We start from the raw sequence: 23919 nt of genomic DNA on the forward strand, positions 1-23919 counted from the left end.
TCTCGAGTATGTAAAAGAAACATTATTGCAAATGAATATGAATATAAAATTACTCTAATAAAGTGCAAATAGTTGCACTTAGTTCACTTAACACAAGTCAGCTCTAGCATCTTCAATCCATCCGAGATGCCTCTCAGCTGACCTACTTTACAGATTAGCTCAGCGGCCACGCCCTCAATGTAAGCACATTCTCCATTGATATGGGCAACAATAGATTTTCTGTTTGTTTTTAATCTGAACGGCTCTAGCTTGTCCTTAATACGCCTTCTCCATTTAGTATATATATTTTACAATATTTTAATAATATAAAAAGTATTTAAAAAGGAGGATACTAATTAGAAATTCTTTCGCTTAAAGCCCTTAGCAATGGTTTGTTGCGCTGCGATGCCTGCTGACCTTTGACCTGTAAAGGCAATCCATTTGTTTTTCTATATTAATTATATTGATTGAACTGCACAGCGAGCAAAGAGGCCCAGAGGCAAAGAGCCCGGCAAAAATTAGCATATTGTATTTGCTGCGTCTGCAAATTAAATATTTATGCAAAGTGGTTAACACACACACACATACACACACACACACACACTCAGAAGAGTCCCAATAGCAATTCAATTAGTGCAAATTAGCAGCAACCACATTTTGCGTGTAATTTAACTAATTCTGACTGAAATTTCCCATTGGCATTTTTCAGGGGCTTTGGCAAACAGGGATTCCAGTGTCAAGGTATGTAAATAGCTAGGGATCGAAGTGATCCCCCAATCTATAGAGAGCTTTATTAAATTTCGATTCATTTACATTTACAGTCTGCTCGTATGTGGTGCACAAGCGTTGCCATGAATATGTCACCTTCATCTGCCCCGGCAAGGATAAAGGCATCGATTCCGTAAGTGATCCCCTTATATATGATATATATACATACAATAGAGTACGCTCCTAGCACAAGCTTAACTGATTATATTTACTTAGCTATGTGTAGCTTTAAGTTTGCAGCATTTTCATGTGTGTGGGCGGAAAAACTAAACCAATAACTAAATTCCAAATTGCTTTCAATACACATTTTCAAGGAAAGTAAATGTCTTTCTCTCTCTCTCACTCTCTCTCTTTGCTTATGTGTATAGAAATATATTTTTCCATGGCACTTTTTGTTCTGTTGCACTGTCAAATTAAACTGTCATTTTGTCATTTCCTTATATTTTGTTTTTTTTTTTTTTTTTTTTTTTTTTTTGCTTGAAAAATGCCCGACTCAAGCGTCATGAGTTGCCTGCTGATGCTTCTGCCAGCTCGGCTGTTGGCTTACCAAAATGTCATTTTGACTTTTTAGCATACCATGAATTTCATATTTGTGCTGGCCCCGGCTATAAGTTGTCCCCAGCGCAAAGCCGCCACACGTATCACTTGTCAGAGAGACGCAGAGAAATGCGACGTTTTAAGATGATGTGAGGGTTCAGTTTATTCATGTTAACGACCAAAATATGAACTGCATTTATGTGACAGCAAAATAATTAAAATAGTATTAATAAAAAGCTGAAGTGACTCAGCTGTTAGCTCAATGTAAGTAGCATGTAGAATGAGCAACCAAGAGAACAAGGGATCAGGTAGATTAAAAATGATTTAATATGATATCTTACATTCAGACATTTTGCCCTAGCTAAATAAACAGTAAGTAAAGGAAAAAAGAGTTAGCAGAAAACTAACAGGGAACAGAACCGAACATTTTGAAGGAATTTGTTATACAGGAACTGAACCTAACTAAATGAACTCGAAATTATGTGATCAATTGGAGATTGTTGAGCTAAGAATGATATGAATGAAGTGAATGTTAATTCTCATTGAATTGGAATATAAATATCAAACGGAAGAGTGTGCGGGGTAAAAGTAATATATGTCAAAAGTAGTAGTAGTACTAAAGGTAGTGTAGCGGAAAATAAAATTGGTAGTAAAATTCTATTAAAAATTATCAGATGAATTAAATGATATAAAATTGAGGACATAAGGACACATCTATGTGATAATAAAAATAAATAAATAAAACAATTGGAAATTGAATAAAATAAGAAAAAACGCCCGAAAAATCCACATGAAAATGCTAAAAGCTTGCACAAAGTGATAACAAGAATATTATGAAATATAAACTTTAAGTTAATTTTGGTTGCTTAACAATATAGAATGAAACAAAAAAAAAACAAAACACAAAGATAACAACCAAATACTAATCACAACTTAGATTTAAAATTAGTTTTGCTTGTTGTCCATTCAGCAATGTTTTATTGTCATCGTGCTCTGTTTATTTACCACAAATTGTATTTTGTATTTTCATGTACCAAAACAAACAAACGAAAACAACATTTTTGTTTATCTATCAAAATCACATCGCTCACCATAAATATTGAAATAAAAAAATAAAAATAAACTTAACTCGAAACTGTGGCACGTTACACGCATTCCAATTGATACCAAAAACAACAAATTCAAAACTGAAGGACTCACCAAAAACTCAGCACCATTTCGAACCATTCACATATGCAGGACCCACGTTCTGTGACCATTGCGGTTCCCTGCTCTATGGCATTTACCATCAGGGCCTCAAATGTTCAGGTAAAGTCAAGAGACCCACTTCCAGTCTAACCCATGTATAAATACCCCAGCCCCCAAGTCTTTGGCTGTCTCTTTTACACTTTTCTTAACTAAACTATCGCTATGTTTATGCTCTGTTGAGGTGCTGCTAATGCGCTGTTAACTGGCTGCAAGGCCCTTAGAGCTCCTGCTAATTGCTTGCCCAACTCTCTAACTATCCATTCTTCTATCTATATCCTCTGTAAATATACTTCTATGTTTCTGTGTGCGTGAGTGTGTATGTGTGAGTGTGAGTGTATATGTATACAACATTTTAAACTAATTTCTGCTATAATCGTACATTAAGTAACTCACAGGCCCCTAAAAGTTAATTATTTAAACCATTGTACAGATTTATGTTTTGCCTAAATACTTAGCTACCCCTGTATATTATACCAAAACCCTAACTACCTTTATAGTATATATATATATATTTGTATATATATAAACATTTGTAAGCTCCACCCAACGGCTTTGTGTGTGTTTAAATTTTTGGTAATTGTTTGAAAAAGTTTTTCTCTCTTTATTTTTTGTGTGTGGGTGTGTATGCGTGTGTGTGTATGTGTGTGTGGGTGTGTGCTGGCACGTGTCCAGGTCATGTAACTTCCAATACATTTGCATAATTATGCAGAGCACGACCATGCAGGACATTGTATAGCACAGGATGCTTATATCTAAATTGTATAGAGTTTTTGAGCCGCAATCTAATTAAAATTTCAATGTTTGTGCAGGCTGTGCAGCAGATAAAAGCGAAGCCAAATCTGCTAAATATATTATATTCCGTTGAAATATGCAAAACTCTTTCATAATAAGGTTAGCTGCCTCCAGGGGCTAGTGAGTATGCTGAAAGGGCAGCTTCTTCAGCTGCCTCCGCCTCTGCCTTTGTGGCTGCGCAAATATTTAATGCACTTTCGGCCCGCATAAATGCAATGCTTCAGCTGAGAGATTTCCGAGCTTTTCGAAGTCAACAATAGTTGCGCTTTGTTATGTGGTTGGCTTTTCTAAATGTGAGTGAGTGGGACAGCTGTGTCTATGTGCGAATCTACACAGAACGTATTTCCCAATAGTCTAAAGTGGAGATATGCATTTCGTTTTAAACAGTCTGTGTATCAGCTTACACTTCCACCTCTTTTCCTTTCGCTGTTCCACTTTGTGCAGTGTGTTAAAGTGCCATTAGCTTAAGTGCTATAATAGCTCTACATCTGAACTGAATGCAAGAGAAGTTACAGCATCCTATACCTATATATTCTGTCAGTCGAGATCTCTTGCCTCTTACGGCTTTGCCAAATATTGTAGAGTCAAGTGCAGTTGTTGAAATTACTCTTGCCAGTTGAAAGTTTTACAACTGAGGACTTAATTAGTATAGCCACGCCCGCACTTATCAACGACTAGCTAGCAAAGTGCCCTCTGCTAGGCCCCAAACAGTCTGTTTGTGGTAATTTACGCAGGCAAATTCAAGTGCTGTTGGGGAACCTTCGGAAATGCCCTCGCAATAGGTATTGTATTATGTATGTGTGCGTGTGTGTTATGTGCATGTGTGTGTATGGGTGTGGGAGTGAGTTGACTCAAACTTAAGGTTCGGAATACGGCAGAACTCTTAAGTGTTCGATTCGCTGGTGGGGAAAATCGATGAGGGCAAAAACTATGCAACGAAAGAATTGAAAAGATGCCATGGCAACTATTTAGCGGTCGAGCATTTTCTTTTGCTGTTAATCAATGCGTGAGAAATGTAAACGTATAAGCGGAAATTGCCTGCGCAGAGCTGTTGCTATTTCATCATAAATTTAACTACATTTGCAACACCTGCCCGATAATTCGGTACAATGCGAAAGTGAGACAACTACTACTATGCCGTTTCCCCAGTTATCCATATGAGTGTGTATGTGTCTGTCTTGTTGTAATAGAATCCCTGTGCTCAAGTGTTGCCTTTGTCCCATTTGAATCAGCCCTGTGATTGCATACAAGCATTGACAACCGATTGGAGGACGAAGCTCCGAGGAGACGCCCCGCAAGTTGTACGATTTGTGGTATTGTTGTTGCAAATCGGATCAAATATATTTTGTGACGACAGACACAGACAGCACCCAACACACACACATGCACACAAAGAGCGAGAGAAAGGGCGACAGTTTGATAAATATAGCAATCAATTTATCAACGGTCGAGTGCTTAGCACCTGTTGGTCCTGGCGAATACATATATGTGCTTAAGAAACGGGGGGCAATGCGACTTTGTCAAGTTGAATGCGACAGCCAAATAGTAAGGAGGAGAGATAGATGGAGAGAGAAACGGAAAATTAAAGAATGTGAGAGAAAAGTCATAAAGAGAAAGGAAGCAAATTAAACGAGGTGAAGAGCAGATCTGGCAGAAATAGAAGAAAACCAAAGAAAAATAGCTGAGAAACAATTGTGAGCTAATATATGAAAGAAAAGACAACAAATATTCTCATTGAGTGTCTTCGCTTTTACTCTTGAGACTGTCAACCACTCAGCAACGCATTCTCGTCAACTAAAGATGGCTCTTGAATTGCCATCGCCTCGATAGATGGTTCTTAAATAATTATCGCCACTTTCGATGGTTCTCCACCTTTGGATGCTATTGGTTTGCTACACAATTGAAATCAAAGAGGAGAAGGGCAAAACAAAGAAGGGAAATATAAGAAAAGAAATTAATGAATTGAAGCTGAAAAAAATAAAGGGAAGGATAAGCATGAGGAGAAGGTAAAAATTCAATAAAAGCTTAAAATTTAAAGTAAGCGAACAAATACAAATTTTTGTTACATATAATAATAAGGAAAAGTAAAAATATGTTTTTTTGAAGCTGCTGGGAGTTTTTGAGCAACTGTGACTTCAACCATATACAAAAATTAATTCAAGGCTTTTATTTATCTAATTTATTTAGATTAAAATGTATTGACTTAGAAAAAGTAAAATTTTTTATAATTTCTTTCACATCTAAAGCATGTTGTTGGATAATCGGAAACTGAAAGAATATTAAAAATAAGTTTTTAATAAAAATGTTATTAGAATTTCTCAGAGTAACGGAATGTAAGACCTCTAAGGCAATGATATACACAAGAGAACTTATTATAAGAATGGCTTATATCTGCTGAGTCGAACAGACATAAATAAGTTATGTAAAAAGTTCAACATAGCATCAAGTATAATATATTAACAATGGGACTCCACTGAATATATAGAATATTTATATAGAGAACCTAGAGAACCGACACTCTCATTTTGATTGATTAAATTGCAATACAATTATTATACCAAACTAACTTCCCTTACTCTATTGTAAGGGCATTCAATGTTGACCTGGGCCACTCAGCTTTTTTCCTACGCTCATTCGATTGATTTCGCAAGTTTGCAATTTGGCAATCATTTGTCGATTTAATCAAATTGAATGCAGGTGCCAAAAAGTTTTGGGGCCCAGCTATGAAAAATCTTGGCCCATTGTCTGGGGAGTCTGAAATCAATTTGTGCATTTTATTGCCTACACACATGAGGGTGTACACACATGTGGGGGTGGATGTACTTGAGCTGTGTGTGTGTGTGTGTGTGTGTGTGTGATAATTTGTATCCGTTGGTGGGGCGGAAATTGAATACGAATCTAGTTTGTACTGAGCTGTTTGATTTGCTTGATTGGCTTTGGCTCATCTGCCAAGGGAAATAAATTTGAGCAAGTGATGGCATGATTATATACATATATACACAAATGTGAAGGTGTATGTATATGTGTGTGAGATATGCTTCTTATCGTGTGCATAATAATAATAAATGACAGCAGCATTTATAAATGCAAGCCAAAACTCTCGACCATGTTACCAAAACAGCAGCTTTTAATATGTGACCCGTTATACGATGTGTATATGTGTGTGTATGTGTGAGTTATACACACTGTGTAGCGTCCTTGAATTACTGCAAAATGAGCATTCCAACTGAGGCTGGGCCATCGCTGGCAGACAACAGATACAAAGCTTACGATAGCGAGATAGAGCGCAGGGCCAGCTGAAAAAGGGCGAGAAGTCGTAGGGGGCGGGGCAGGGGAAAAGCAGGAGGCACCAGGCAACAGTTTGCAATGAACAGGCAGCAAATTTGTTAAGTGACAAAAAACGCGTGATAAATTGCTGCAAATATATTTTCCGAAAATTTGCTTTTTAATGCGATGCGTGGCACGTGACAAAACGAGCCATGTGGGCGTGGCACGCGAGTGTTATCTAAATAAAAATTGTGCTAAATATGACAGCAGGCCGCATGTGCGTGTACGTATGTGTGAGTGTGTGCGCGTGTGTATGTGTATGTTTATGTGGGTAGCCTACGTGACGCAGCTGCGAAAAGCTGACCCGTGCAACATGCAATAAATAACAAAGTGAGAGCTCCCAGCACCGTTGATGCCACTTAATGAGGCATGTTGCGAGCTAATAACTTAGTTCACTTCCGGTGAAATTATAAAATGCTTCTGTTGCGTGCAAATATCAAAGACTTTTAAAGTGTTCCAGGATATTTGTTAGGCATTTGATTAAGTTTAAAATACAAAATTTATAATATATGTATAGTAATTAAATTCATCATGGTATATGTGCTTAGTGTTATTATTAGCACTATTCAAAATGTTTGTTTTTAATCAGGGTTAATAAAAACACAGCTCAAGTAATATTCTTAAAATATATGTGTCTATAGTCGACAAACGCTTTATACAATACATACATTAGTTTATGTAATCCCTTCACGAGTTATAATTTTTGATTAGTTTTATAAATAACCAGTTAGAACATATAAGTAAGTCAGGCTTTCGGAAATACTATTGTTCAATATTTAAAAGAGATAAAATTAGTGACTTTAATATATCAGAACTTCTTCGTTCATAAAAAGCACCTTAAAAAATTATATTAAAAATACTCACAGATAATTCTATCTCTGTTTATATTCGCACTTTATGCTACAACTTTTTTAGAGCTCTAATAAAATATTTTGTTTTTTTCTGAGATTCTCCGATATGTTTTTTAAAAGCTGTTAAGCAGCATAAAGTTTTTACTCCAATCTCTCCAAGCTCTTTCTCTTTGCCTTGTTCATTTTCCTGCAGCTTAAATAAACTATAAATTTTGCTACTTTATTAAGCTCTCGTTAGTCTTTACAATTGTTGCAAGCTACAATTTCTAATTGAAATTAGACTTTTCGTATATCTATTCTCTTCTCTTGTAAAGTTTGCTTCAGCAACTTTTGCTTATCTACTTTAACTTTTGAGCTTGGCACACATTTTGAGCGAAATCCATTTGGGAATTCTAAGGGAGATGAGTTCCTTTTATGTTTCGCATGCCCATTTGCACAATACGTAGGAGCTTTCACTTCAGGGAACGCTACAATTTTAGCGAAAATTCGAGTTTCTAACATCCGGCGAATGGCTGCTAATGCCACCTGTCGAGCTGTGGAGCTAGTGTAGAGCCAAGGTTGGCAGCACAGCGATTGGCAATTGCATTTTACCTTCAAACAAACTTGCATACAAGTGCATTTAATGCAAAAGCAAACACACACACACACCCACACACTCATACTCACACAAATACCCAGCCTTGGGCGCCCGCCAAAGTATGCAACACTTTTTTGTGCGCGTGTCCCTGCCAGCCGCAGCAAGGCCAACCGCACAGCACACACCACAGGCACACATAGACACAGAGACACACACAGGCAGACAGCACATACAACATACAAACATACACACATACATACTTCCACACCCTTCCTCAATGCCCTTTTGTGGTCTTGTGTGTGTGCTTTTGCGCTTTGAGCTTTGCACTTGGATCGGCTCCATTTTGTTTGTCGAGCATCGCTGCAAGTTGTTGAGCCTTGTAAGACTCACGGACAACAACAACAACAGCAACAGCAGCTACAACAAAAACGACAACAAATGGCCCAAAAACTGAGCGCTTGATACTCATGCATGCGCATAATAATATCTTATGTCCTTGCCCACTTTTAAGAAGTCGCCTTGAAAGGAGCACACAAGGATAAAAAAATAAAAAAAAATAACTAAGCACAAGAAAACAGCAAGCGTCGAAAGCAGAGCACGTGTGAGCTGCTGATGAGTTCACGGCACTGACATTGCGGGTTCAAAATAGTTCAGCAGCTACTTTGACCAGTTGAGGAATACCCTGTAAACGGTTAAATTAATAGACTAAAAATTGTTCTTAGGGAACTTCTTTTACGGTTTCTTTTTTTATATGAATGTCATTGATACCTTGGATATTTTTTTTAGCTCCTCTATATAGATGTGCCCCATCTCTAAGTAACGAATATACCCTTTTGTAACTTTACAGAGACAGCTTTATTTATATATAGCATTTGTGGAATGAGTTGATATATATAGAAATGTTTTCTAAGAATTTTATTTATGAAAACCTGGTGCACTTATCTGGTTTGTACAGCAGCTGCAGGCGTCTCTCTAAAAATACCTTCCATAAATGCTAGGGTATAAGCGAGCTTGATACACTAACTTGATTCACGAGCTTTATGCAATCCAATAAATCCATGGACCTACTTTTTATGATGCTGGCTTGGTGACCCCCTCAGCTACATGATCCTCCCTAAGGGTCACAGCTCATACAGGGTATCATCTACAGTGTCATGCTTCAGTTCTCTCTAAAATTCTTGAGCTCTTCGTTAGCTTCTCATCAAAATACTCTACAGCATCAACTACTGGCCGACTGCCACTACAGGGTATAAACAGGCTTTAACCCCTGTCGAGAGTGTGTCATTGTCCTCCTGTGTACATAAAAATGAGCGTTCTTTAGAAATGTGGGTCTTTGTGTCTTAGTGTGAGTGTGAGTGTGTCTGTGTATGAGTATCGGTGCTGTTTCTTAGAACGGATTAGGCAACAATTGTCTGTTGTTTGGCATTTGTTGGTCTCAGCTTTCGCAGCGAAAAAAAACTTATAGGAATTACAGAAAAAACACATAAAAGTACAGAGAAAACAGAAATTGTTATTTATGTAGCCAATGGGGCAGAAAAGCAAACACTATTAAAGCGTGTTCCAAGCTTGGCTAAGCACAAACAGAGCTGTTCACTTGTTTGGCCAAAAATCGCTACACTTGTGTAAGTTGGTTTTTTCGATCAGAAACTTGTTGTTAAGCACCCCGTATACCCTGTCCCAGATTAAGATTGCACAGCACATTCACCGAAATCCACAAGCACCACAACCCATAACCAATATCCATATCCATAACCATCCATAACAATGCGTCCATCTCCCATTGCTCTAGATATATAAATCGAATTTATTTTTCTTTTACTATGCTTTGGTGTTTGTCTTGGAAAAGAAACAAAAAATGTAATCCGGAAATTAAATATAATATTTAATTTATCATTCATAATTGGCAAAGTTTAAGTTTGCAATACTTTCGTTTTGGCTGCAAGTTGTTTGTTATGCTTTAGAGTTAACTGTACGCGTTTATAGCGAAAAACCTGCGTTAATTTTCCATTAGCTCTCTCCAACTGTTCCAATTCTCAGGCACACCAGATGCCTCACAAATGGCATAACGTTGCCTTCCTGTCGCCGATGTTTTGCGATCATTGCGGCTCGCTGTTACACGGCATCACGCACAAGGGTCTCAAGTGTCGAGGTAAAGTCTAACCGAAGCTCTCTAATCATAGTCAAAGAGACAAGCGAGCGAGGAAGATCGACGATGAGAACTCTCACTCGCTTATTATATGTATATATGTGTGTGTGTGTCGTTGTGTGTGGGAAAGTTTGGGCTACAGATGTGCGCGTTAGACATTTTGCTTATATTATTATTTCAGTTATAATTTCCATTGTGGCTAGGACTCTTAAATATTATTATTTCATGACAGAATATTACCAATTTTTATTCGTAATACTAAAAATGAATGTCAGGCGCATCTCTAGCCATGCTCTTAATATTTTATTGCGTAGGTCTTGGCTGAAGATGTGCGTGTGCTCCGCAGTGAGATGATTGATTTAATACATCATTTTTTGTTCGACTTTCCAATTTTTCGAACTCATCACAAACATGTTTAAATGAGATTTATTTTATTTTTATTTCCTTTGTTTAATTAATTCATATTTTTGCATTATTACTTAAAATTATTATTTTTTATATCTTTTCATATTATTTTGTTTAATTTATTCTTATATTATACTTTTTTAATTGTAATTTTTATTTAATTTTCTTTCGTTTTAAATTACTTAAAATTTTTGTTTGGTTCAAAAATTGGTTCGTGTCACGCTGCCATCTCTAGCCTTACGTCTCTCTGTTTAGCATCTAAACAAAGCGCCTGCCGTCTCGTCTGTTGACTTGGTTTTGTATTTTTATTTTTATTTTGGATTGTTGCAATTTACAATTAGCAACGCTTTGTTCCGGCTCAAGTGCGCACTTGCCACGCTCAGTGTGAGTGTGTGTTAAGTGTATGTGTGTGTGTGTGTGAGTGCGCGCGACGTACTTGAGTCGCTGTTGATGTTATTGTGATTGTCGCCATTGCGCTGTTGTTGTTGACAAGTTGCCGCCCTTGCCTGGTGCCACGCCCACGCCCGGCGACCGAGTCTAATGCATTTGTTTACTTGCACTTAGCAGTTTGTTGTTGCTTGTTTTTGGTTGTAGTTGTTGCACCTGCATTTGCATTTGGCTGAGAATTTGCACTGCCGCCACATGCTTTTAATCAAATGAAAAATGTTTGATTTCAATTGGCTTTCTGATTGTTAATTGTATTACTTAATCTAGTCTAGTTTGTTTGTTTTGTTCCGAATTCACTGTGACTTCAAAGGGGAAAAAGAAAAACGAAGTGCGCAATTTTCCGAATCATTTATTAGGGGCGCAAATTGTTGCCTTAATATCCGGTTTGGCCCCTTGGCAAACAAATAATTTACTTACGCCTCATTGGCCCCTGGCCAGGCAAACACAATACAAGTACAACCAGAACCGAAACAACAACAACAACCAAACAGACAGCACCACACATACACACTCACACGCACACACACACACGCATTGAAAACAGAGCCAAGCAAACAGATTGCGAATGGAAATGTAAATGTAAATGTGGCGACAGAAAATCCTACAACAATGAGGCGCAGTCAGTGCCGGAAGTGCGTGTGTATGTGTGAGTGTGTGTATCTGTCATTATCGAGCGCCAATTCTATGCATCTATGTATGTGTGTCTGTGCGTGTCATTTGCCTTAGTTTAATAACGTTTGTAATTCCATTGGAATTATGTATTTGGGTTTTGCCTCATTTGCGTCTCTGAATTATTTAGCATATACAGGGACTGGGAGAATACGGGTAATATAATTTATAAGAGACATATCTCCATTTAATTGAATGTGGTAATTTCAACTGTTATAAAATTAATTGCTTAATTGGCATAGAGAATAGACCAAGTGGAAAACCAGATTTTAGTTTCAATAGAATTTCAAAACATTGAATCCAATTAAATTGTATAGGATATCATTTTTCAAGGATTGGATATCATTTTATTTATTTATTATGTTTTTTTTTTTTTTTGCTTATTTTTTATTTATAAAATTGAATATTAAAAACATGTAAAAAGAACAAATACTAGTGACCAGAAAGCTCAAAGTATTATACCCCATTAAATAACAAATTAATATAAAAGTTTTACAAAGTTGAAAATTTCCAAAAAAATGTTTAAAAAAAAAAAAAAAATGAAAATAAAGAAATAAATTTAATTTAATTATGCAAAAATGTAGAAAATATATAACTAAAGGATAATAAGATATAGGTACTAAAAGTAATTTACAATGAAAAAAAAAAAAAAAAAAAGATAACACAGAATTTTGCTAAATAAAAAGATTGAACTTTAACAATTTAAATAAAATTGCAAATTTATATATATATATTGTATATATCGTTATTACATTAATATTTGTTTGACTCATTTACAATATGAGCTAAATTTATTTCAGACTACATTAGACAGACACAAAAAGTATAATATAGTATTTAATAACAGCATAGCTATTAAATCTCATTATCATTACACAAACTCCAAACCTCTGTCCTAAATAGCTCAACAACACAAACTATGTACAACATATACATATAGAACGAGTATGAAAAACTGAACTTTATAATTACAAAATATAGTCTGAGGCAAGTCTTTAGGGCAAGAACTATTCTCATACCAAAAACCAACTATGGAATTTCTGATGAAAGAGATTATGTGGGTTGTTATTTAGACCAACTTTAAATTCTTAAAAAGGGACGGTGAAAAGTGTAACTTAAATATGCACTAACGAGTGTAAAACGAAATTGAGTTAAACTTGAGGAATACCCTATAAAAAGTATATACAATTGTATATTAAAATATATTATTTTAATTAAGAATTCTAATTTAACTATGTCAGTCTTTTAATTTTGTTTGTCAATTTTTGTGACATATACCGATTATTGAATTCATCATGGCATAACCCATGCTTGTAATGTTTTATAGGGTATTTGTAATATATAGAGTCCATTACATAGCCTGCATATGTTGCTATATAAATAAATAATTTTACGCAAAAAACGGACTAACACAAAACTGGGCCACATTATAAACACAACACACACATACACACTCACACACACGCACACACACTTGTTGGCTGGCATTTGGTTGCCACAAAATGTGGCACGCTATGGGAAAACCTTCTTTTATTTTGCTTTCCTTCTCCTTTGTTATTTGCTCGATGTTGTTTTTTTTTTTTTTTTTTTTTTTTTTTTGTGCCGGAAAAAAAAGAAATAAAAACTCTTCCATATTTTCATTAAACGCAACACACAGACTAACCGTACTGACCAGCCTGCCACGCCCCATGTCCATGCCCATACTCAGTGCAGAGTCAGCTTGCGGACATCAAAAAATGATTACACTTTCTTTTTTATCCCCATGCAACAAGCGAAAGTTTTACAAAATACGTATACGCCACGTGCGCCTCGGCTGTCAAATGACGTCGATGCAGGCATCCAATGGCGCATACTTTTCATAGCGAATGTAGGGGAACGGGGCGAGGCAAAAGGGTAGTATAGTAAAATGTCCCAAGTAATTTTACACATGAGTAGCAAAGGCGGAAAAAGAAAGCGCAAGAAAAGCGAACAACAAAAGCGAAAAATGCCATGAAATCAGCCAATGATGCAGGAAAGGCCTGAAGGAAAAGCAACAACAAAAGGAAAAAATAGTCCAAAAAGCCTGACCATCATATGCCCCATGTGCTGAATATGATGATAATGATAATGAGCGGTCAATTAGGGCTATCTTCATTAGTAATGCAGAAGCATTGAGACTGACAGATGCTCTAATCTTGATTATAGATTGAAATGACGAGGAGGCAATAAGCACGACTAATGATAATGATAATGATAATAATGAATAGATGAACTTTCGGATAGAAACTGTGTAGGACGATATTAACAATGATTAACAATTATAATAATGAGGCATGGATTAGCACATATAAAGAAAGGAAATCTAGACTGTGAGATCAACTTTTAGATGAAACTTAGATGACCTGTAACATATTATATAATTATTGATTATTATATTTTTTGTAAATTCAGATACCACATTAAATTGAATAATATTGAATATGATAATGATTATGTGCAACTATAAGGACTATACAACCAATAAAGAAGTTTATATAGAATAAAATGGATCCAATTCGATAGAGTTTTTTTTTTTTTTTTTTTTATAAAAGAAAGCATAAAGCTTAGTTAGTCAAAATTTATTCGAATGAAATTATATTAATTCGTTCTAAAAGTAAAGGGTATCGGGAATGGGATTACCGAATTTAGCATATAATGATTTCTCTGCTTATTTTTTGCTACTAAAAAAAGTGAAGTCAAAACCCACTTAACAAAAAAAAAAAAAAAAAAAAAAAAAAAAAAAAAAAAAAAAAAAAAAAAAAAAAAAAAAAACAAACAAACGGAATAAATAAATAAATATTTATAATAATTAATTAAATAAAGAAATAAACAAATAAATAAAAAAAAAAATCAAAGGAATTTAGAGATGTCCCCTTTTGCTTCACACTTTGACAGGGTATTCGAAATGGGATTTGCGTATTAAACACTACGGTTAGTCGAGTTCTCAGCGTTGCGAGTGCAAAGTGAATTACAATTCCAATTTTGCAATAATTTCCAATTCAATGGGCTTCGAGTAGTGCTTGGTGCTGCGGTAATCCTCTTGGACAATTTTACCCGAACATATGCGCGTGTATATATGTGTATGTATGTGTGCATGCGCATCATTTCCATTTGCGACATGTGCGCTTTGAACTATGCAACAGTTTTTGTGCAGCGCTTCATTTCCCGTTGCTGTTGCCAAATTGATTGCGAATCGCAGGCGACAACACAAATTGGCGTTGATGTTCTATCCCGCATATGGGCGCGGGCCGTCTGTGCGGTGTGGGCGTGGCAATAGGCTAAAGCCAAACAGCGAACGGGCTGAGTTTATTGGATTGGCACGCTGATTGATAACTGAGAGCAGATGGCTGCCGACATTCTGAAGGACTTTTTATATACACTCGTTGAGAGTCCATGCACTTTGTTGGACAGTTTGGAAGCTGTAAAGCAACTAAGTCGCAAGCCTACATAGTTGCTTCAGTTATGAGTGTTTGTGTCTGTAGGACATTTGGACTTCGGCTTGCCGAAGAAAAAGCTCGTTTTCGTCTTTTTTCGTATTCAATGGGCCTTTGGACTGTGGGGTAAGTACTTGAGCTATATCAAAACTAACTTTGTATGCGTGCCCTGTTGTGTGTCCTGTAAGCGTGCGTGTGCGTGTGTGTGTATATGTATGTGTCTGTGTGTTTATCCCTGCCTCCTGTTGCTTTTCCTGCCAAAGAAATCACTTTCAATCTATGCTGTAACTTCGTCCACGACTTGACCATCTATTTCAATGTTTGCCAAGTGGCCTCTAACAAGCGACTTATCTTTATTCCACTACGTGACCCATGAACTGCGACCCGCCGCCTAAACTTATTTAGCATGCGATATGAACGTCCACGCCCGCTGCAAGGAGAACGTGCCCAGCTTGTGCGGCTGCGATCATACGGAGCGACGTGGCCGCATCTATCTCGAGATAAATGTCAAAGAGAATCTACTCACAGTGCACAGTAAGTACGGTCAAAGAGCGACCCCCAATTCAAGGCGCATAACGAGCAGCAACAGCTCTCAAGTGTCTGCCATCTCCCGTCGCAGCAATACAAATATAAAGCGCTTAAGTTTTAACCAATTATGGCGCCCAACAAGTTAACCAAAAGCCCCCCACTCGCAACTTTACGAAAGCGGATAGCAGAAACGTAATAAAAATTATGAAAAGCTGTCGCAAAGTTTTCTTTTCTATTTTGAACTAAGAAGGCGCTTAAAATGTCGAGCAGCTCAGCCTCTTCTGCTTTTCATAACTGTGAAGTATTACACTCCCTAACAGGTTTACATACTTTTCGGCTACTCGAATAATTATTATTCCAATGTTTTCTTTTGTATGATCTTAGCTTAAATTAATAAACAGCGCTGTTTTATCCATTATTCCAGTTAGCTTAAAAATACGTATTTTCCGCTTTTAGTTAAAAATAAAACAAAATTATTTTCTGTCCAATTAAGATCCCATTAGGAATAAATATGATTTTTGTGAAAGTTAAAGACAGATTGAACTTATGTCTGAGCATTTGTTTGGCTTTTTAGCTTCAACTCCAAAAGCATATTCAAGAAGTGGCATTGAATGTTTACTTAAGCATTTTAGTTTGTGAGCTTATATTCCTTAAGCAAGTTTTCCAATATCAAACTTTTGAAAAATTAAAACAAAAAGCCTTTCATACAATTTATACTCACTCGGCTGCCTAAGGCCTTGGGACTGACGATAAAACTAAAAGAAGCCTCAGTTATTTATTTAGCTCACTGCTTAAGTTCAAAGCCTGCGCAGGATTGAATTGAATATGCAAGCCTCGGCAGTGCCTTGGGGAGATGATAGCGTCCCTCAGCTGAGGCGCTGGCAAATTGCTTATGATTTGCATTAATTCATTATGAAGAAAAACTCTCCACACAATATGCCACATAATGAATACTAAAATGCAGTTGCTAAACAAAAGCGTGTTAAAAATATCCTGCGCCAAAGCAGGAGAAGCAGGAGCAGATGAAAAGCAGCCGAGGCACATGAACAATAACAACGGCCAGGATAATGCGCTAGCATATTTATTAGATTTTGCGAATGCAGTGAACAAAAAAAAAATCTGTCTATGGTCACGTTTCTGCTTGCAGTCAAGGAGGGTCGCAATCTCATACCCATGGATCCCAACGGCCTGAGCGATCCGTATGTGAAGGTGAAGCTGATACCAGATGACAAGGATCAATCCAAGAAGAAGACGCGCACGATCAAGGCGTGCCTGAATCCCGTGTGGAATGAGACGCTTAGCTAGTAGGTTCCACCTGTCACCTATACATTCCCCGATAATCCAAAGCTTTATTTTCACAGTGATCTGAAGCCTGAGGATAAGGATCGACGCATTTTGATCGAGGTCTGGGATTGGGATCGCACTTCCCGTAATGATTTTATGGGCGCCTTGTCCTTTGGCATCTCGGAGATCATCAAGAATCCCACCAATGGCTGGTTCAAGCTGCTCACCCAGGACGAGGGCGAGTACTATAATGTGCCCTGTGCGGACGATCAGCAGGACTTGCTCAAGCTCAAGCAGAAGCCGTCGCAACGCAAGCAGCCAATGATGCGCTGCGACACACACACACAGTCACAGTCTAAAAAGGACATGATAAGGGCGACAGACTTCAATTTCATCAAAGTGCTGGGCAAGGGATCGTTTGGCAAGGTAAGCGAGGATCTTCTTGTTTGTCACAGAATTCTTTAAGACTTTCGACTGCTGCAGGTGTTGTTGGCGGAGCGCAAGGGCAGCGAGGAGCTGTATGCGATTAAGATACTCAAAAAGGATGTGATCATACAGGACGACGATGTGGAATGCACCATGATTGAGAAGCGTGTACTGGCGCTGGGCGAGAAGCCGCCGTTTCTTGTCCAGCTGCACTCATGCTTTCAGACAATGGTGCGTATGCGTGATGTTCGAATAAAACAATTGTTAACAATTAATCTATCACACAGGATCGTCTGTTCTTTGTCATGGAGTATGTGAACGGTGGCGATTTAATGTTCCAAATTCAACAATTCGGCAAGTTCAAGGAACCCGTTGCCGTGTAAGTAAAACTTCTCCGTTTGTCAAACCGAATTTCCAATATTCCTTTGGTTTCTCACAGCTTCTACGCTGCAGAAATAGCGGCTGGACTTTTCTTTTTGCATAGCAAGGGCATTTTGTATCGGGATCTGAAGCTGGACAATGTGCTCCTAGATGCGGATGGACACGTGAAGATCGCCGACTTCGGCATGTGCAAAGAGAATATCGTGGGAGACAAGACGACCAAGACCTTTTGCGGCACTCCGGACTACATAGCGCCAGAGGTGAACAAATTGAATAGAATATAGAAAATAAGAATTTTCCTATATACCATTTGTCCTATATGCAGATCATTCTGTATCAGCCGTATGGCAAGTCTGTGGATTGGTGGGCCTATGGCGTGCTGCTCTATGAGATGCTGGTGGGTCAGCCGCCCTTCGATGGCGAGGATGAGGAGGAGCTATTCGCGGCCATAACCGATCACAATGTGTCCTATCCCAAGAGTCTCAGCAAAGAGGCCAAGGAGGCGTGCAAGGGCGTGAGTTACAATAGGAAATCGAAAGGGATTTCTATATACCTAACGCAATGAAATATTTTTCAAGTTTTTGACCAAGCTGCCCAGCAAACGTTTGGGCTGTGGCGCCACTGGCGAGGAGGATGTGCGTTTGCATCCCTTTTTCAGACGCATCGACTGGGAAAAGATCGAGAATCGTGAGGTGCAGCCGCCGTTCAAGCCAAAAATTGTGAGTTGAATTTAAAATGTTATATTGATAATATAAAATAAAATAATTACAAATTGCCCTACTTACGCTTCTGTCACAGAAACATCGGAAGGATGTGTCCAACTTCGATAAGCAATTCACATCAGAGAAAACAGACTTGACGCCCACGGACAAAGTGTTCATGATGAACCTGGATCAATCGGAATTTGTGGGTTTCTCCTATGTGAATCCCGAATATATTGTCAGCCCATAAGCAGGTGCAGATGCAGACATCGGCGAAAGACAGACAACCGGAAACAGGAAACGGAACCAGCAAGTTGTGTCGTCAGTTGATATTAATTCTTAATTGAAGCAGAAAGGAAAAGGAAAAATGAAAAGACATCATCATAGTTACTTTCCGTTGTTATTATGTCATATCGTAAATTGTTAACTATGCTAAGCGTAAGCAATATTTTGTTGATTTTTGTTGTTCTTATTTATTGCTCATTTAAATCTTTAACTAATTGTTAGGCACTCATGCACGTACACTAAGCTATATTATGCTCGCGGCATTTATATTTAGTTGTTAACATCAATTTTCATCATTGTTAAGCATTTGCTTCTCATTGAAATATCAAACCAAAAAAAAAAAAAAAAAAAAAAATCGTGAAAGTAAGAAAATTTAAATCGTGTACAATAAAAACTTTTATTTTATATACCATTACCCAACGCTTTTCTCTTTGCTGAAAACTTTATACCTAACTAAGCAAAACTTATACTCTGTCATCAATTTCCATATTTCCATATTTCAATTTTCCGAACCAACTTTTCCAATTCAACCTTCCAAATTTGAATTTTAAATTTAGAGTAAAGTAACAATTAAAATAATCAAGGAATTAAATAGATTTTGTCTTTCTTTTTTAACAAACATCTCGATGTGAAGACACAAATTTAAAGCAAATTAAAAAATATATCACATGCCCGACCTAGTAGCTCTGTCTCTTTGCCAATCTGTCAAGACTTTCGCTTTTCTTTCTTCACACACATTTCGCAATCAGATGAAGAATACAGGATTTTAAACGTTGTTCGATTATAATGTTCGCCCCTGCATTATAATCAAATCGAAATATGCGTTTAATCAGCTTTCACCCAGACAATTTAGCATAGGAAACAAACTTTTCTTAATTTCAAATTTCCATAGCATACTTATGTGCGAATTTTCCATTGTTCACTTTCGACATTCTTGTGGGTGTGTATAAATATATAAAATATATAATAAGCTATTCAAAAGCAATGAAAACACAAACAATTTAAATTACTTATTTCATTTCGCATAAGCATATATAATCCGATTATATATTAACATATAAACGGCATAGAGTCTCAATGTACCATAATAAATAATTAAATGAAGAACAAATGAAGGCAAAACAAGTTGCATAGCAATAAGTGAAGGCTAAAACAAATATTTAAGTATAGTCTATTAGTTTGAATAACAAGAACAAGAACAAAAATTAACAAATTTTTTGCTCTTATTTGCGCTACCCAAAAGTCTAACTATAGATGGGACATGCCTAGATGATGTATACACATATTATCTATGGGTTGAAACTTTAGTACCTAACTAAAAGAAAACTTAGCAGCTAAAACTACTGTTTAGCTATTGAGAAAAGACAATCTACTGTAAGCTATATATATATATACATGTATATATTATATCAAACACTTCAGCTACCGAAATGAAGATAACGCTAAAAAATATTACTTAAAGTTTAATTGCAATTCGATCATTTTGTGTAGCGCTACCTAAGCTAAGCTTTTGTGCCTCTCTTTCTTTCTAGACGCTTAAATGATTCGAAAAACTCTGAGATTTTACGAGTTTAAAAGCAAAATACATAAAAGTACATACATAGAGCAAATATTGATATTCTAATAAAATATATAGTTATATGTGAAGAGAAAGTCGTCTAGAAATTTATCATATAGCAACTCAGTAGCCAAGCTATGTGCTAAATGCTAGGGCACAAAAACTAAAAACTAAATTAAAGTAGTTGGAGATTTGTTTAAAATCTAACATAATTCATATAAATACATATATACTCGTATATAAATGTATAACTCCGAACTTGAAGCATTTAACAAAGAGTTTAATTCACAACAGTCAAATATCTAATATAAATCGTAAGAAACAACATATATAGTATATATACATACATATATATAACTAAATTTTGTGACTACATATAACTATGACGAGTACCACTTAAAGTTCAAGTTCAACCGAATGTACTCTTCACATAGAAATTTGCTCGAATATGATTAACACAATATATGTATTTACAATATGAAAGAATATGATATATATATACATATATATGTGTATGTGTGCGTGTGTAGAACGATTAACTAAATATATAAAATTAATGAAATGATTACTTTAATGAATTTGATGGCAACAAAACAAAATTTCCAAGTCTGTTTAAAATATTGAAAATATGTATGCATTAACATTTAATATTTAACAGTAAACATTTAACATTTAACATTTAACATTAACTTTAACATTTAGATAACAATTAATTTTACTATGAAGCTATACAAAATGCATATACATATGTATGTATGAATATATACATTTATTGTTAGTCTTTGATTTTTAATTTATATAGCAAAACATTTTTACAAAACATATTTAAATGATTTTTTAAAGTATTTTTGAAAAACTCATATGTGTGTGTTTTTTTAAATCGCATATTTAATTATAAAAACAAAACAAAACTAAAAACAAGCATTAATTTAGTACAAAGTCAACAACAAATTACAAAAATATATGTATATCAAATCAAATAAAAATCTCGATGTTTGCCGTAAGCATACTATATATATATATATATATATATATATATATATATAGAATACAACAAACCTAAATTCAACTTAATAAATTACTTCAAACAAAACAAAATGCCTAAAGTTCCGTCATTATTGATAGAAGCAAACGCTCACTGCTATTCCACTGAACTAATATGATATAATCGGTTGAAAGACAACGTAAGTATCATAATAGATATACGACTCCCTGTGTGTGCGTTATCCATAAATCCAATCAGCAACAACTACACAAAATACAACAGAACTAAATCAGAGGGAATGAGTAAACAATGTGTTGTCGTGCACACAAACGAATAGGAAATACACTATCAAAGGGATTGCTATTCACATACATATATTTCCACACATAAGTACATATATGATAGATTAGATACGCTGTAAAGTTTTATGTACTTTGTAATGAGAGCATATGCGTTTGCCGTTCGGGTTTGTGCTAAAATTCTTACATATAAATGTTTATTTACTGCCTTTCTTTGCGATTCTCATAGACTAAATTGAAGCCAATTGAAAATAAAAGCTAAAGGAGTTGGAAAATACGTACAATTCTCAGAAACTTAATATTGTGATTTGAAGATAAGAGTTAGAGAAGACATCTTGACATTTTGTAGACATTTTGTAAACGGAAGACACAAAATCGAACGTGATTTAATGAAATATATCGCTTAAATATATCTTTTTCTCTTTGTTCTAAGGAAGAACTGGAATTAAAAGTCAATAATTAACAGAATATGAACATACCTAAGAGCCTATTCCATCCTAGTTCAACTAGTGCTAGGGGCTTTATAGACAGTTGAGTGCCTGTTTATCGCTGATTGCTCACAAATTAACATTATGTGTGCGTAAACTATAGATAATCTTATCGGCTGAATTTGCAAATAATTAGATAAACATGTCGCTCGCACCTCTTCAGTAAGTCAGCAATCAGTCAGTTAGTCAGACATGTTGGAGTACTTTGTCCTGAATTTGACCAGTGGCAGAAACAGCTCGAATACCAGTACCCATACCAATACCAAATCTCAGATGCATGAAAACAATGAGTGCCTGTTCCAGCGTTCGACACCGTCCGTGACGTTATTCCTGATCTATGGCCTGGCTGTGCCCACGTTGTCCTCCTTTGGACTGTGCGCGAATCTAATCAACGGCGTGGTCTTCATGCGGCCCAAGATGACACCCTCGGCCTTCACGTACCTGGCTGCGTTGTCCTGGCTGGACTGCGCGTCCTGCCTGCTGATCACATTGACCGCACTCTCGCGCAGCTACTTCTACCGGAGTCCCGCCTGGGTGGCCTACGACTATCAGTGGCAGACGCCGCTCTTCGGCATCAGCACGGGCGCAGCGAATCTGATACTCGCCTTTGTCAGCCTCGACAGATTCATCTATTTGTCTCGGTTTGCGGCCAGCAATGGAGCACCCAGGTTTTGTCGTCGCAAGGTGGCTCGCCTAATGATCTGCTTGGCCATACTCATCTCGGTTCTGCTCAACATACCCTACTTTTTCTGCTTTGTCGTGGACTTGAACACAGCCACTTGCCATGTCACTAATTTTTACTACTCCAAGTGAGACCTGTCCTGTCATTCTTGTTATTTATCATTATCATTATATTATTCATGAATTTGTTTCACAGATTATATCAGGTGCACAACTGGTTCTCGTTCACACTGCTGGCGGTCACTCCTGCCATATGCCTGCTCCTGGGCAACGCGGCCATCATCATCGCCTTCAGGCGTTGGACGAAGCAGGGCAAACGCTGCCAGCAGAGCTGCTCCCGTGACAATGGGCGTAATACGAGTAAACGTTATCAGGTACTGCTCTAGCTACCTTCATTTAGCAATTATATATGCTCAGCCTTCCTCTCCATTGCAGCATCAAGTAAAGCTCACCATCAGCATTCTAATTGTCATCACTTTATATATGGTTGGTGAGCTGCCCGCGCACATGACGTCGAGAAAGAGTTCTCTGAATCTACTCTTTGGCGGCGATACGAGTAAAATGAATCCGGAACTGATGGAGCATCTGGAGGTCATATTTATTACACTCAATGCGCTGCAGCTGAGCATGAACATAGTGGTCTACGCTGTGATTAATCCCAGCTTCATGCCCGAGTTCTTTCTCTGCCTGCGCGGCGCATCGGATGTTTGCTTTCGCTTCTGCTGCTTGACCAGCTTGAGCCGCGGCTGTCAATGGTGCTGGAGTTGGCGTCGTCGTCGTCGGCAGCCGCACGCCGAAGAACATGTTGTTAGCACCGTCGAGGCACAGCAGCTGCCGCCGGACCAGGCGCCTCAATGTGGCTGCGAGAGCTGGAGCAGCGATTCCGGCTGCATGGATGGCACACACTGCAAGATGGCAGAGGGCACGTTCACCTTCCTTGATGATTACCAGACGGAGCAAGACGCGCAACCACAGCCATCAGTTTTCATCACCAATGCCAGTGGGTGCATGCAGCAGCAAACTCCGCAGGACAATGAGGATATCATCTCCTGCGCCATGTGATCTTAAGTAATACAGTTACTGGAATACCTATGCATATTGTACA

At 37.1% G+C, this 23919-nt stretch overlaps 2 protein-coding genes across 8 annotated transcripts in view; both read left to right on the top strand.

Annotated features, from left to right (window-relative positions):
- LOC6580823 (protein kinase C, brain isozyme) overlaps nucleotides 1–20532 on the top strand; it is a 33220-nt gene extending 12688 nt beyond the window's left edge. For 5 of the 7 annotated variants that reach the window (XM_032729695.2, XM_015164437.3, XM_032729696.2 and 2 more), the window contains 12 exons: nucleotides 689–720; nucleotides 801–880; nucleotides 2478–2592; nucleotides 15604–15732; nucleotides 16874–17030; nucleotides 17088–17436; nucleotides 17494–17667; nucleotides 17724–17815; nucleotides 17876–18077; nucleotides 18143–18331; nucleotides 18396–18536; nucleotides 18616–20532. In XM_032729695.2, the coding sequence (XP_032585586.1) occupies nucleotides 689–720; nucleotides 801–880; nucleotides 2478–2592; nucleotides 15604–15732; nucleotides 16874–17030; nucleotides 17088–17436; nucleotides 17494–17667; nucleotides 17724–17815; nucleotides 17876–18077; nucleotides 18143–18331; nucleotides 18396–18536; nucleotides 18616–18768 (1813 nt within the window). In that variant the 3' untranslated portion in view covers nucleotides 18769–20532. Of the gene's footprint in view, nucleotides 1–688; nucleotides 721–800; nucleotides 881–2477; nucleotides 2593–10116; nucleotides 10229–15603; nucleotides 15733–16873; nucleotides 17031–17087; nucleotides 17437–17493; nucleotides 17668–17723; nucleotides 17816–17875; nucleotides 18078–18142; nucleotides 18332–18395; nucleotides 18537–18615 lie in introns of all 7 variants that reach the window. The other 2 variants (XM_015164435.3, XM_015164436.3) reach the window with 1 other exon arrangement.
- Nucleotides 20533–22316: 1784 nt separating this feature from the next.
- Nucleotides 22317–23901, top strand: LOC6580824. The gene is made up of 3 exons (XM_002006590.3): nucleotides 22317–22942; nucleotides 23011–23188; nucleotides 23250–23901. The coding sequence occupies exons 1-3, from the start codon at nucleotides 22326–22328 to the stop codon at nucleotides 23874–23876; spliced, it is 1422 nt and encodes a 473-aa protein (XP_002006626.3). The 5' UTR covers nucleotides 22317–22325; the 3' UTR covers nucleotides 23877–23901.
- The last annotated feature ends 18 nt before the right edge of the window (nucleotides 23902–23919 follow it).

The sequence above is a fragment of the Drosophila mojavensis genome, unplaced genomic scaffold (assembly GCF_018153725.1).
Source record: "Drosophila mojavensis isolate 15081-1352.22 unplaced genomic scaffold, ASM1815372v1 contig_81, whole genome shotgun sequence".
NCBI lineage: Eukaryota > Metazoa > Arthropoda > Insecta > Diptera > Drosophilidae > Drosophila > Drosophila mojavensis.

Coding starts and splice junctions, on each gene's coding strand:
- LOC6580824 (XM_002006590.3), top strand. CDS start 22,326: ATGTTGGAGTACTTTGTCCTGAATTTGACCAGTGGCAGAAACAGCTCG. Junction 22,943..23,010: donor ACTAATTTTTACTACTCCAA/GTGAGACCTGTC, acceptor TTTGTTTCACAG/ATTATATCAGGTGCACAACT. Junction 23,189..23,249: donor ATACGAGTAAACGTTATCAG/GTACTGCTCTAG, acceptor TCTCCATTGCAG/CATCAAGTAAAGCTCACCAT.